The following is a 15,037-nucleotide window of genomic DNA, read 5'->3' on the forward strand; positions in this document are numbered from 1 at the left end:
TTTGAGAAACAGTGATGCTGACTTGGGAAGCTGAAAATGCTTCTAATCACCAGCCTACTGAAGACCTCTGTAACAGATCCAGAGTGAAAATACCTATAAGAAGGACAATGAGTCCAAAGGTTTAGGCCAAAGCATCCAGCCTTGGAATCTGAAATATCCTTAATGAGGGGAAGATAGCTGGAGAAGCAGCAGAATTTGAGACTTGTCCTGGGCCCCTCTCCTCAGCCCCTTTCACACCCAGACCTACAGACTGCTGGTACCCCACTCCCACTTCCTCTGACATCTACCACCTTAACATACAATCTGGACATACACTGAAAGTTGTGAATAGATTTAAGTTTGGCGGTGCGTGGAGAACAGAAGTACTAGTAAAGTTGAAAGTATTATAGCCAAGAGATCTGGATAAAGAATGACTTGAAAATAAGAAGAGAGAATGAAGTCAGAGGAAAAAAGCCTGAGCCTGGAGTGAGGGCAGTATCCAGATCAAGTCAGTGACAGAGGGGATGGGGAGGGAGGCTGAGAAGGTCTGGGCTCTTCTGCTGTCAGTTGGACATTCCATTCAACTGCCCGTGGTGGGCATTCCAGTCCACTGACCATGCCTAGTTTGTATGACTGACTTTCACCAGGTAGAACAATCAACAAGGTCACCATAAAATTTTGACCAACACCAGGCCAGTAAAGTGACCACTGAAAACAATTTCCAAATTTGTGATCAATGGACCCACGTTTAAGGAGAAGAACTCCTTTGGTCTACCAAAATGGTTTGAGTTTCAGTCTCTAATTTCTTCCTTCTCAGATACTCTGGTCTCCACCAAAAGGACACTATTTGGTGAGATGAAGCCATTTTGTTGGTCAGCAGTAGCTCAGAAGCAAGACAATGTCCCAGTGGTAGAATACAGCATCATTTTCCTCAGCAGCAGCCCGTCGCTGGAAGTTTCCAGAGCATTGTGCCAATCGAGTGGTGGAGGGACTTTCATTTAGAGACCCTTATGTGAGCCTTATGTGAGAAAATTGCAAACCTGTTTCTTGGACTTGTTAGCCTTACTGTTTCTGATACTTAGGTGCTGTCTCTTAGAGAGCCTGAAACAGCCAAGACATGGCTGAGGACATGGAGGAATCTGCAGGTAAGCATCACTGGACCCTGAGGAGTTAGATATTTTGTGTCTGTGTGACCATATACGTATGGTGGGGAATAGTGAGCATGATTTAGGGAGATCTGTACACCTGAAAGGTTTTATGAAAAATTATATTAAAGTAAGATTGTTTCTCTCCACTCTCCTTTTATTCCAAAATAATAAAAATCACCAGATTATAAATTATAATTATAAAGGACCAATGATGGACTGGGAGCCTAAGAGATGATTGTGTTTTACCTCTTTAAAAATGTATAGTCTATTTGAAGAGAAAGTGGCTACAACACAAAGGCAGTTTCTTGTTTAATCTTCAGTGCTGGCAGAGTCCTTTGCAAATATTCTGCTTTGCCAAAAACGACTGTATGAAAGGGTGATGTTGTTTGATTTGGAGGCTTATGGAAAATCATTACATCCAAAAAGATCCCTCCTACCAACTTGCCGTGTGGTGTGAAATTTCTCAGTTCCCTTGACTCAAATATGTCTTTTCAGTTTTCCAGCGTGCTTTATTCAAATAATGCCTGGAATGTGCAAGTCAAAAATATTTGGATCATTTTCAGAAAAGAACAAGGTTGCATGAGCATGATACCAAAAGAGCTGGCAGGCCCAGAAGGGAAGTCAGAGAAAAAGAGGATGTGAATAAATAGGATAGAGGGGAGCACGGAGGAAGGAGGTAGAAAATAACCAGCTCTATTACACTCCTGCCTTCCCCTACTCAAGTCAGGCATAAGGGGCTCAGTTCATGGAATCTGAGAGCTGAGCCTTGCTGAAGAGGATATAGAGTGATACCTACATGACTGGAGGGATTAATTGGGACATAGCATCTTGTGTCTTCCCCTATGTGTTTAATTTAGGTTTTTAAGAAAAAATACAAAGCATCTTCTATTGTCAAGTATATGAAATATACATGACACTGTTCCTGCCATCAAAGATCTGGCAGTCAAGAGGGAAGAGGAGAAAAGTAGGAGGAAGGGAGAGAGGGAGAGAGAAAAGAAAGAGAGAGAAAAGGAAAGAAAAAGAGAGGAGAGAGACAGAGAAGAGAAAGAGAAAGAGAGAGATGTGAACACTGAAAAGTAATTAACAGGAGGGCATTTCAGCATGTGTTTTTTTTTTTTTTAATGTTTACAATGTTGTATTGGTTTTTGCCATATTTAATTCTTTTCCCATCCATTTTTAGAGATTTTGGGAGATATTAACCTCACTCTTGGTATGCTGAACAAGGAAGATAATATTAGCAAGGTAAGGAAAACAGAGAAAAATCTCTTCCCCATTCACTTTTTCTAGTCCAGTTATTGCAACATTTCATCGGCATCCTTCTTTGCTTCAACTTCTTCTTTTCTTTCTGGCTTCTTAAGTGGTATTCAGTTTTTCAGAAAATGCACTTTTCATGGAAGGCATTTTAATGTTTCCACCATGACACTTGGCATTTGAGGATTCAGAGTATCCGGTTGTAGAAGCTAGCAAAAGAATGTCCCCTTCCATAACCTTATGCAGATAGATGTGGAAAGAGGGGGATGTCAGAGTCACAACCACATGGGTTAGAGCCTACTCCTGTGTACTCTGAGGGTTAGCAGACATTTTTTGGTGCAGACCAAATGTTTTATGAATGTTTTGGACAGGACCAAATGACCTGCAAGGAATTTGAGGGCTCCTATGAGAAAATTCCCAAAGATCAAACCAGTCAATCCTAAAGGAAATCAACCCTGAGTATTCACTGGAAGGAATGAGGCTGAAGCTGAGGCGCCAGCACTTTGGCCACCTGCTGGGAAGAACTGACTCACGGGAAAAAATCCTGATGTTGGGAAAGATTGAAGGCAGGAGAAGGGGGTGACAAAGAATGACCGGTGTGTCCATCATGGACTCAATGGACATGAGTTTGAGCAAACTCCGGGAGACACTGAAGGACAGGTGTGCTGCAGTCCATGGGGTCGCAGAGAGAAGGACAGCGCTTAGCGAACAACAGTGAACGACCCATCTGTATGCTATTCCACAAATAGAGATGAATTTCTCTGAGATTTGAAGGTTTCTCTGGCTTCAATAACCTTTCATAAAATAACAGTGCTATCTTTCATAGAACACTTATCTAGGGCACTTGATTCTTTCCAAACAATAATGCATTGTATTATGCTCACTCCTCACAACTTTGTGATATAGGTATTGTTATTTCCATTTGACAGCTAAGAAAAGTGAGGCCCAGAGAAATAACCTGCTTGAGAACAGTAGACAAGCCCATTTGACTCCAAAATAATGCTCCTAATCATTATTCAGTGTAACCTCCCTGTGAAGGGCAGTGCCTACACCTTTATCTCTTAATCCAGTGGTTCTCAACCCTGACTCCATATTAGAATCCTGTAGGCAAAGTGAGTTATCTCACACCTTAAACACAGGCATAGTACCTCAAGATAACATGCCTGAGGCTCTTGGAGATTTCAGACCAGTCTCTCATCTGCCAAAGGCCTTGTGGCCATCTAAGAGATTGAGAAGAGCCCTTACACACAACATCTGCTCAAGCCACATAGTTCCCAGAGGCTGCAGCTCTGTGGAAAGGAGTTCACAACTTCTCCTCCACAAAGGCATAGATGAAGTAAGGGCTTACAAATCCCCTTTAGGAACAAGTTGCATAACTTTTCAGCCTCTTTGGGAATCACATCATATTCCTTAATGCTATAGGTGCTCTTTGGTAGTAAAAGCAACAATAAGGGTGATGGCATTTCCATTGCCCTGAGGGCCCTACAACAGAGAATTTCAAGAGACTTTAGTATGTCAAGTAGCGCATCCCTGCCTTCAGCTAGATATTGCCTTAGAAATATGATCATATTAAAACAGGTTTTAGAATGAACTTTGCTTTACCTATAAGCCTTTGATTCCTAAAGATGCATGTGTGCTCAGTTATGTTCACTTCTTTGCTACACCATGGACTGTAGCCTGCCAGGCTCCTCTGCCCTTGGAATTTTCCAAGCAAGAATACTGGAATGGGTTGCCATTTCCTACTCCGGGGAATTTTCAGGACCCAGGGACCAAACCCACGTCTCTTGGGTCTCCCGCATTGGCAGGCAGATTCTTTACCACTGTGCCATCTGGGAAGCCTATATTATGTTAAGGAAGCCTCAATTAGGATATATAAAATCTCATAGGGATACATTGCTTAGTTTAATGGTTTTATTCATCTGGACATATTCTGACTCTTTTAGTTTTGCAACTCAAATTTCTGTGTATAACTTTGTATGTTCACAGGAAGACATTTATGGTCATCTCACTTCCGTTATTCAGAATACCGACATCTTGGATGATGCAATTGTCCAAAGGTTGATTTATTATGCTTCTAAGGACATGAGAGATGACAATGTAAGTTTGATCCTTAATGATACATCAGTGTCAGGGCCAGCAACAGGTCTTTATGTGACGCAACTGCACCCATGTAGACATCCATAAACTTTTTTTACATCACTACAAGGACCATAGATCACTTATATTTGTTTTTCATGGAAACTTGGATATTATTTACCACATCACAGATGAGGAAACCAAGGTAGAGCTTCAAAAAGTTTTAGAATATCCCATTCACTTTTAGGTAAGGAAATTGGTGCTTAGCGAGATTGTTTGCAAAGTAACACAGCTATCAGTCAACAGAATGAATAAACTAGAACCCAAATTTCTTGGTTCCCATGTGAATTCCTATCTCTTCATATGCCTAATTGTCCATGTATACTAGGCATTGTGTCTGAAAAATTATTTGTAGAAGTAGTTTGAGTCTTACATTATTTCCTTCCAAAAAGGATTTTCACTTGTTTACCTGCCAAGGCACAAGAAATCTAATTTCAAGGCTTGGGATTTTTCTGGGCAACTTCCGTGACTCAAGGTTGGACTATAGTCTATGGAGAGCCAATTTAACCTTCCATATGAACGCAGCTCTTAAAACATAGGATGACCAGGGTCTCACTATTGGTTGGCCCTGAATTCTGACTATTGTCCCAAAAAGCTGCAAAGCAGTCCCAAAGGCAAAGTTCATATCTCTGGATTTCCAGTCTTGTCCAGATTTCAATTCAGTAATTCATTCCACCTTATATTGTGATTGTCTTTGATGTTTCTACGAGTATATTTTTTAAAATCTTGCCCAGCACTTTTTATTTTCCTCAGCAGGAAAGTGGATCAAATTGACTTCATTCACCATTACCAAAAGCAAAGGCCCCTCCAAATATCTCCAACATTAAGGATAATTAGATCAGGACAATACTAAAACTCAAAGCTCTGGACTCCCAGCCCATTTTTCTTTCTCCATTCCCTTCAGTAATTCATATCACTTAAACATAAATCTTAAGTTCATGGTACCTGATTAATTAGCTAGAAAATATGCATTGCCTCAAGCTTACAAGAACTCTATGAAAACCTGGCTTTGAGGTGCTTTTGAATCACCTCCGCTTCCCAGCTGCTGACATCTACCCTAGAGTCTTCCACACAGGGTTTGTAACAGCCTATTCTCCCTTGATTGAAAAGGTAGAGAACTTATAAATATTATGTCAACTATTTCCCCTCTGCTGATTCATGCTGGTTGTCATTGTTATCTTCCTTTTTTTCTTCAGATCCTCAGAGAAATCAGAATGCTAGCTGGGGAGGTATTGGTGTCTCTTGCTGCACATGACTTCAACTCTGTAATGTATGAAGTACAAAGTAACTTCAGGATTCTGGAGCTACCAAACGAGTTCGTTGTGCTTGCCCTGGCTGAACTGGCAACCAGCTATGGTACAGAGGGAATAGCCTCCACATTTTCCCTGGGAAACCATCATTTTAATTGTCTAAACCCAAATGGGAGCAAACAGCAGAGGGGGAGTGTCTCTCCTACTTCCTTCTGTACTAAAGAAATACTGACCCATCTGGGCTGCTGTTTGCAAGCTTGGATGGGCCTGCCCTCCAGCCATGGGTCCACGCTGCTCTAAATTTGGCTGGACTCTTTCTCCCATCCTCACCTTTCCTTTCATTTGGCTTTATGTTTGCAAAAGCACATTTTCCACAAGCCATATTCTGCAAACCACTCAATTCTTACATGAAGTAAGGGTTTCCTAGGATGCTTTTTTCTTTATTTAACATATTTGTTGAGCACCTATCACCTGTGCTAGGCTCTGGGGATACAGGCAAGTTCTGGTGGGAGGGATGAACATTAACAAAATAATTATCCAAAGTAATTGCCAAGAAGCAACAGGTACAGACAACTAATAGAAAGCACCTTATTTTAAGGTGCTCTAACTACAGTAAGTCTGCCAGATGTGACTGAGTTCCATTCCAAGAGCGTGTTTGTAAGTCCAGTTTGTTCATTCAGTCCAACAAAGTTAGCCTAGCATGGTCGGCTATATAGTACTGCACTGTAATAGGTTTATAATAATTTTCACACAAATAATACATTAAAAATGAACACAAAATATGAAGAAAATATTTTAATCCTACTGTACAGTACCTTGAAAAGTACAGTGATCCCAAGCTACATCACCACAGCTTTTGTGCTTGCTTCCAGACATGATGGGCTTGGAATAAAAACGCTGTACTTCTGTATTGTCTACAGTACTGGATGGTAAAGAACATGTTTACTTGCACATGACATTGTATACCAGACACGTGAACTAACGTATGAGACTGGACAGGCAATTGCACATTCTCATCTTTGAAAGTTTGCAACTTGAAGATTCATATGAAGGAAACTTACTGTACAGGCTGGCATTGGGGGGTGGGCATGGGGCAGAATGGCTTCCCACCACACCTCATCGGCTTTGAAATGCGTGTTAACTGATGATGGTTTGGGGAGCTGTGACAGAACTTCCTCTTGTGCCCTTCCTGCAGTGTCCCAGAGTATTCCCTTCATGATGATGACCCTGCTCACCATGCAAACCATGCTCAGGCTGACCGAGGAGGAGAGGATGAAAAGTGCTTTCTGCATTGGTGGGTATTCCTGTGGTTTCCCCTTTGTTAAGACCAGACTATAAGTGGAGCAAATGTCTTATTTTTCCTTTTACTCTTGTCCTTTCTAGTAGTAGTATCTACTATTTACTGAGGGCCTTCCACATGGAAGGCCATCTGCCCAGAGTTACCCCTATCAATCCTCACTGCAATTCTACAAAGTACTATTAGCCCATTTTACAGATGAGAAACTGAGGGTCAAGGGAGTTAAGCAATTTTCTCTCAAAGTCATGACAGTCAATGTGATGGAGATGTGGCATTCAGATCTATATGACCACACAGTCCATATTCTTTCCACTGTCCTACGTAATCAGTTTCTACTAGTTCCTTTTTCAACTGGACCACACTTTCTCTAGTGATTATGAGATCTTACTAGCTCTTCAGTTCAGTTCAGTTCAGTTCAGTCACTCAGTCGTGTCTGACTCTTTGCAACCCCATGAATCACAGCACGCCAGGCCTCCCTGTCCATCACCATCTCCCGGAGTTCACTCAAACTCACGTCCATTGAGTCGGTGATGCCATCCAGCCATCTCTTCCTCTGTCGTCCCCTTTTCCTCCTGCCACCAATCCCTCCCAGCATCAGAGGCTTTTCCAATGAGTCAACTATTCGCATGAGGTGGCCAAAGTACTGGAGTTTCAGCTTTAGCATCATTCCTTCCAAAGAAATCCCAGGGCTGATCTCCTTTAGAATGGACTGGTTGGATCTCCTTGCAGTCCAAGGGACTCTCAAGAGTCTTCTCCAACATCACAGTTCAAAAGCACCAATTCTTCAGCGTTCAAGCTTTCTTCACAGTCCGACTCTCACATCCATACATGACCATCCATACATGACCAAGGCTACGGAAAAACCATAGCCTCGACTAAACGGACCTTTGTTGGCAAAGTAATGTCTCTGCTTTTCAATATGTTATCTAGGTTGGTCATAACTTTTCTTGCAAGGAGTAAACGTCTTTTAATTTCATGGCTTCAGTCACCATCTGCAGTGATTTTGGAGCCCAAAAAGATGGGCTAAATTTTGGTATCTCTTTGTAATGCAATATTGTGAAAATGATAAGTAAATAATCTAATAAAAGCACAAGCAATCATAAAATCAAGGAAAATGGGTATACAAACTATGGTCACAAGTCCCTTCTACCCCAAAACTGAAAGACATCTATAGTAATCAACAGTCTGCAGAGAATGGCATGCCCTCCAGTTCCTGGAAAAGGCATTCTCTGAACAATAAGAGGCTTCTTGGATGAGTCTGAAGACCTGAACTCTCTCCTCTGATGAGTCACTGAGGCATCAGGTGATTCTGTCCTTCTCTCAACCTCAATTTCACCTCTTAAAACAACAAATGAAGTGACTGCTGAGATTCCTTCCACCACTGACATCTCAGTGACTATTATTTTATAGTATTTTAAGGTCCATGCTGTCAGAAATGTCTTCTTTACTTATCATCCAAGTCTTCTCTGTTCTATTTTGCCTGTTTCTTCTTGTCTGTCCTCAGTGAAGGTAAGATTTGTACCTGATAAATATTGAGAATTTACTATCTACCTGGGTACTGCCTTGGGTATTTTTAGATTATTCTTTCATTTAACCCTCACAGTTAGTACATTGAGCAGATAACAATTTCAGTTCATTTTACAGATGAGAAATTGAGGCTTAGAAAGGTTAAACAGCTTGCCTGCAATCACATAGTCAATACTTGACAGAGACAAGATGTGAAGTATGACAGTCTTAGTTAAGGACTCAAACTACTATACTAGATTAGCAGTTTTCAATATTTTTTTATTTTCCCCACTTATCATCACAGTTAACATTGTGTTCCAGCAAAACAACATTTTGTGCCTCTATGTGCATTTCTACCTCCAGTATTAATAACCAAGAAGGTAAAAGAAAATAAAATCAGAAATCACAATGCAATGAATAAGGGAATTCTTATCTGTGTATTATAAAGTTATCTAAGTGCTCTTTGGTCCTAAAACAACCTTTGTCTGACTGCCAGTTAAGGTTAAATGTCTATAGTATAAAGAAAATATATACAATTTAATAGCCATCTATCTAGCTGTGCAATCAATCAGCAAAGAAACAGATGTTGTGTTTGTTGTTTCAGAATACAAACAAATAAGGTATGTATATATCACACGCACAAAATAGATTTGAGAAAATGTAACATCACTTTTGACTTTCATGCATTGGAGAAGGAAATGGCAACCCACTCCAGTGCTCTTGCCTGGAGAATCCCAGGGACGGGGGAGCCTGATGGGCTGCCGTCTATGGGGTCGCACAGAGTCAGACACGACTAAAGCGACTTAGCAGCAGCAGCAGCAGCAACAACATGAGATTACATGAGAGAGTCTGGAGGGGGAGGAATAAACCAATAAATGACCAGTTCTAAAGCTAAGGTACTCGGCGTCTTTTCCATAGTATTGTGTGACATATCCTTGAGAGAGTAAACTATAATTTTTTGCTATCTAACACAAGGGATAGCATGAGGAGCTGAAGGAAAAAACAATTATGTAATGAAATGAAATGTAAAAAAATATATACGATATTTTGCAGGCTCAAGATTTTTAAGTTTTATTAAAGTAAAATGTACATGGAGAAAAACATAATTACCGTAAGTATACAAAGTGCTGAGTTGTCACAAAGTCAGCCATCCATTTGACCTCCACTCAGGTTAAAACTCTGGATATTACTAGCTCCTTAGAGGCCCCCTTCATCTTTTTTCCCAATCATCACCCTCCCCAAGAGTAACCACAATTGTGGATTCTAACACCACAGGTTAACTTTGCCTGTTTGTGAGATTCATGCATGTTGTTTTGGGTCCATGGAGTCCATTTTCACCTCTGTTTACAGTTACACGTCTATATGATAGTTTTTCCATCCTTCCTGTTGACAAATAATTTGGATTGTTTTTTGTTTGAACCTGTTACCAAAAAGTGAATAGAAACATTCTTGTACAAGTTTTTAGTGCCTATATGTATGCATATCTAAGGGCTGTATACCTCAGAGCAGAATTTCTGAGTCCAAGATAAAGCATGTTCAAGTTTGGTTGATAATGTCAAACCTTTCTCTAAAGGGTTTGCAGCAGTTCATACTCTCACTAGCAAAATGTCAAAATACCAGCTGTACCTTAGTCTTGTCAATACTTGACAATGACTGTCTGAATTAATAGCAATTCCGGATGGTATGTTGCAGTATCTCATTATGGTTTTAATTTACATTTCACTAAAGTGGCTGGAGCACTTTTATATAAATTCATTTGGTACTGTCATAGATTTTATAGAAATTAATACACATTTGTTAATTATCAGTACACTCTTCTCAGATTATATTATGGCCCATCCCCTCTTGATATTTTTCTCAGTCTGTGGTTGTTTTTAAATGCAGCCCTAGAGAAGTTCAGCAGAGCCATTTACAAGTATGTCAACCACTGGAGAGATTTCCCCTATCCCAGATTGGATGCCAACCGCCTCTCTGACAAGATCTTCATGCTGTTCCGGTATATCATGGACAAGTGGGCCCCCACGACCTCGCCCACGCAAGTGAGTGGGGCTCAGTATGACTCCAGCTAGCTCTCCTTGCATCCCGATTGAACTTCCTCTTCTCTTTTTAACATGATAATTCATCTTAGTTCTTTTGGAAAGTGATGGGTTGTATTTTATCTGGTTTATTAAGTCTTTTGGTTTTCCTGTTTCAAATCACTATTTACTCGTTTATTTCAACTAGTATTTGTTGAGTCCCCATGACATGTCAGATATCATTCCACATACTGGAGATACAGCAGAGATTAAACAGACCCAAATCTCCACTCTCATGGAACTGACATGCCTATGTGTGGAGAGAACAATAAATAACTAAAATGAGCAAAATATATGGAATGTTAGCTATATCACAACCCATATTTGGACTGAGTCACTGATTAGGAAAAACACCAGTCCACAGAAATTTGCTGTGTCTATGACTATCACAATGAATTAAAATGACATCTAAAGAATGAGACTGACCATTTCATAATAATGTAATGCCTTATAAAGAATAGATTACAAAGTTCATTCATATATATAATCCCATGCTGCTGCTGCTGCTGCTGCTGCTGCTGCTGCATCGCTTCAGTCGTGTCCAACTCTGTGTGACCCCATAGACGGCTGCCCACCAGGCTTCCCCATCCTTGGGATTCTCCAGGCAAGAACACTGGAGTGGGTTGCCATTTCCTTCTCCAATGCATGAAAGTGAAAAGTGAAAGTGAAGTCGCTCAGTCGTGTCCGACTCTTAGTGACCCCATGGACTGCATCCCATCCTAATCTTGCTTAATTGCTATAATTTTTTAAGTAAGCTAACTTATATTTTATTTCTTTATTGCTATATTATAAAAAATTTAACATTTAGCTACCTTCTCTAGTTTCTTTTTTATATTTTGAGCTATTATTTTTTTTAACATGCTGGGATGGTGAAATCATTAGCGAACATGAAATTTTTAAAATACTCTGTAGAGGTCTTTTATGGAAGCCACTTGAAAAGCAAAATGCAATTCAAATTTGCTCACTACAAGAGTTAGGCAAGTAATAAGAAGGTGCACAAAGTAATAAGAGATCACAGGGAGAGAAACACTTAACACCCGATGAATGCTAGAAAGGCCATGACACTAGAACTGAGCTTGCAGCTTAGAAGTCATTTACTGCTGGGGAGATGCAGTCACTAAAGAGGGGAAACTCACTGAAACATAGGTTGGAGATGGGATAACGTGGCACTTGAGTGAGTTAAGTGGGAGGAGGGGAAGTAGGGTGAGGAAAGTGAATATAAAGAGGCAGAAACAAAAGAAACCCAAATGGTGATCTTGGCCAACAGAATAAAGAGCCTTGAATTCTACACAGGATGTTTTTTAAGAAATAAGAAAACTTGGAAGGACTTAAGAAGAATGAGATCTTAGAAACTAAGGAGTGATTTTCAAAAAGCAAAGGCAGATCTACAGAGGCCATTGTTATGGTGCTCAAATAAGGAAAATCTTGAAACATGTCCTCTGCATGGAAATGTGGTAGAACCACCTCTCAGCTGACATACAGTCTTAAGTGAAATCAATGGTTATTGTTATTAGCCACTAAGCTTTTTAAAATTTATTAATTTTTTAATTGGAGTGTAATTGCTTTACAATGTTGTGTTAGCTTCTGCTGTATAATAACGTGAATCAGATATGTGTATGCATATATCCCCTCCCTCTTGAACCTCTCTCCCACCCCATCCCACCCATGTAGGTCATCCCAGAGCACTGAGCTGAGCTCCCTGTGCTATACAGCAGCTTCTCAAAAGCTATCTGTTTTATGCAAGGCTGTGTCTATATGTCTGTGCTCATCTCTCAATCCATCCAATTCTCTCCTTCCCCCGTTGTGCCCACAAGTCTGTTCTCTACATCTGCATCTCAATTCCTGTCCTGCAAATAGGTCCATTGGCACCATTTTTCTAGATTCCAAGTATATGTGTTAATATACAACATTATTGCATTGTATATTACAATATACAATATGCAAAGAGTTTTCCTCTTTCTGACTTACTTCACTCTGCATGACAGACTGTAGGTTCATCCACATCACTACAAATGACACAATTTTATTCCTTTCTGTGACTGCCACTAACTTTTGAGATGGTTTGCTCTATAGGAAAAAATAGCTAATTGATAAAAATTATATAATATTAGGTAGAGAAAGCAGAATATAGAACTATAAAGAATGATGTCAGTTTTTAAGAAATTAAAATACATAGAGAAAAAGAAAGGAAAAGGTCAAGTAAAGAAAAAACGTACCAAGCAGTGCCTATCCATGAGTACTCTGGGTACTATGTTTTCTGCTTCATCCTAATTTTTGTGATTTTTAAATTTTTATCATCAATATATATTGCATTTATATTTTGTGTGGGTTCACTTTTCATGTCATGTGGAAGCCAGACAGAGTATTGTGGACTGAGAAATTAATGGAAGGTAGGGGGTGGAGATAGCAAAGGCAGACCACTCCTTCAATGAACTTTGATATGCAAGCAAGAAAAGAGAAAGAGAATTGGGTGAGAATAACAGTGGGGTTGAAGTGATATGGAATCAAAGAATATTTCATGTCAGGGAGATTTTTAATTTGTTAGTATATTCTCATTAGTTGTATAGCACAGGGAACTCTACTTAATTCACTGTGGTGACTTGAATGGGAAGGAAGTCCAAAAGAAAGGAGATATACATATGGTTGATCCATCTTCCTGTACAGCAGGAACTAACACAATATTGTAGAGCAACTATACCCCAATAAAAGATCATTTAAAAAGAAAAAATCCATGTTGTTTGTAAAATAAACTTATAAGTAAATGTTCTAGATTATTGACATTTTAAACACCATGATGTTTAATAATATTATTCAGAATAATAATAATAATATTCAGAGGAATACTGAAGAAAATTAAACATTTTTCATGAAAAAAATTTTAATTAAAAAAAAATTTAGTCTGTGGGAACTTGAATAGAATTTGTATCCTACTATTGTGTGAAAATTATTTAAACCTTAATTATGTTGATTGGCTCATGGTGCTTTTCCGATCTACTATATCCTTCTACTTTTCTGTATATTCTATTAGTTTTTGAGAGTTTGATATTGAAACTCCAATTAAAAATCTTAATATGCTTACTTAAAAAAATAATTGTAATATATAGTGGAACTACATGTAACATTCTTCTGTATTTTCCAAGTCTCCTGCAACTGTGCTATTATCATGCTTTCATGATTTAAAAAATAAAGAAAGAGAAAAAGTTTTTAATAAATCTGTTAATGTAGTAAAATAAACTGACCATTAGAATGAGATTAAAGAAATAGAAGAGAGGGGCAAACATTGAAATGAGCATAGATATGGATATGGATGTAGATACAAATATAAATATAACTCTTCATACAATGAATACAGTGATCTTAGCTTCAATATTTTTTGTAAAAACCTTGTTTGGTTGAAAGCAGTGAGAAAAGGTTTTTGGAGGTATCTAAAACTCTTCCTGGTATACTGAGAAATGTACAAAAACATAGTGAAATATTTTATTATGTACTTATGTAAAGTATCAGTTCAGTTCAGTTCAGTTCAGTCGCTCAGTGGTGTCCAGCTCCTTGCAACCCCATGAATCGCAGCATGCCAGGCCTCCCTGTCCATCACCAACTCCCAGAGTTCACCCAAACTCATGTCCATCAAGTTGGTGATGCCGTCCAGCCATCTCATCCTCTGTCGCCCCCTTCTCCTCCTGCCCTCAATCCCTCTCAGCATCAGAGTCTTTTCCAATGAGTAGTTATTATATATCTTATATTATTAATATATAATTATATATTATACTTTACATAAATATACTATACTTCTAAATAATATGTATAATATACATAATATACACAAATATAATATAATATACATAAGTATAGTATACTTATGTAAAGCATAATTAAGTATTATACTTTTTCTAAGTATCTGTTTGCTGCCTCTGCAGATTTTGGCCATCATTAAGGCTCACGGCCCCACAGTAAGCTTGCTGCTCCATCGGGAAGACCTCTGTGAATACGCCCTGGGCCAGGTCCCGTGGCTCCTTAACCAGTACAAAGACAAAGAGATTGACTTTCATGTCACTCAGGTGAGAGCCACATCAGAGAAACTGATTCCCACGGTTGTCCAAAGATCATCCTGAAGGATGTTCATTCTCAGGAGGGGTTAAGGAACTCAGACATGTTTTGGGGCAGCTGAATTACATACCTCCCAGGAAATATGAGGTAGAGAAGCAGTAGGCCTCTAAGGTGGCAGACACTCTGGAAAGGAATTCCTGTTCAAGCTGCAGGAGCACTGAACAAGGTAAGGCAGCCAGAATCACTAAAGAAAACGGGTAACCACTGGAAGGATAGGGGTATGTTCTCCTCACAACCATGATCATTTGCCTTCCACATTCTGGGCTGCCGCTCCGCAGGCAGGCTCCAGCT

General features: G+C 39.4%; 1 protein-coding gene across 1 annotated transcript in view; it reads left to right on the forward strand.

Moving 5' to 3' along the window:
* Positions 1-466: 466 nt before the first annotated feature.
* MROH2B (maestro heat like repeat family member 2B) overlaps positions 467-15,037 on the forward strand; it is a 77,043-nt gene continuing 62,472 nt past the window's right edge. Inside the window, exons 1-7 of the mRNA XM_044932730.2 lie at positions 467-1,124; positions 2,308-2,369; positions 4,365-4,475; positions 5,711-5,870; positions 6,960-7,058; positions 10,452-10,606; positions 14,557-14,697. Of these exons, the coding sequence (XP_044788665.2) occupies positions 1,097-1,124; positions 2,308-2,369; positions 4,365-4,475; positions 5,711-5,870; positions 6,960-7,058; positions 10,452-10,606; positions 14,557-14,697 (756 nt within the window). The 5' untranslated portion in view covers positions 467-1,096. The remainder of the gene's footprint in view (positions 1,125-2,307; positions 2,370-4,364; positions 4,476-5,710; positions 5,871-6,959; positions 7,059-10,451; positions 10,607-14,556; positions 14,698-15,037) is intronic.

The sequence above is a fragment of the Bubalus bubalis genome, chromosome 19, assembly GCF_019923935.1.
Source record: "Bubalus bubalis isolate 160015118507 breed Murrah chromosome 19, NDDB_SH_1, whole genome shotgun sequence".
In the NCBI taxonomy this organism is placed as follows: Eukaryota; Metazoa; Chordata; class Mammalia; order Artiodactyla; family Bovidae; genus Bubalus; species Bubalus bubalis.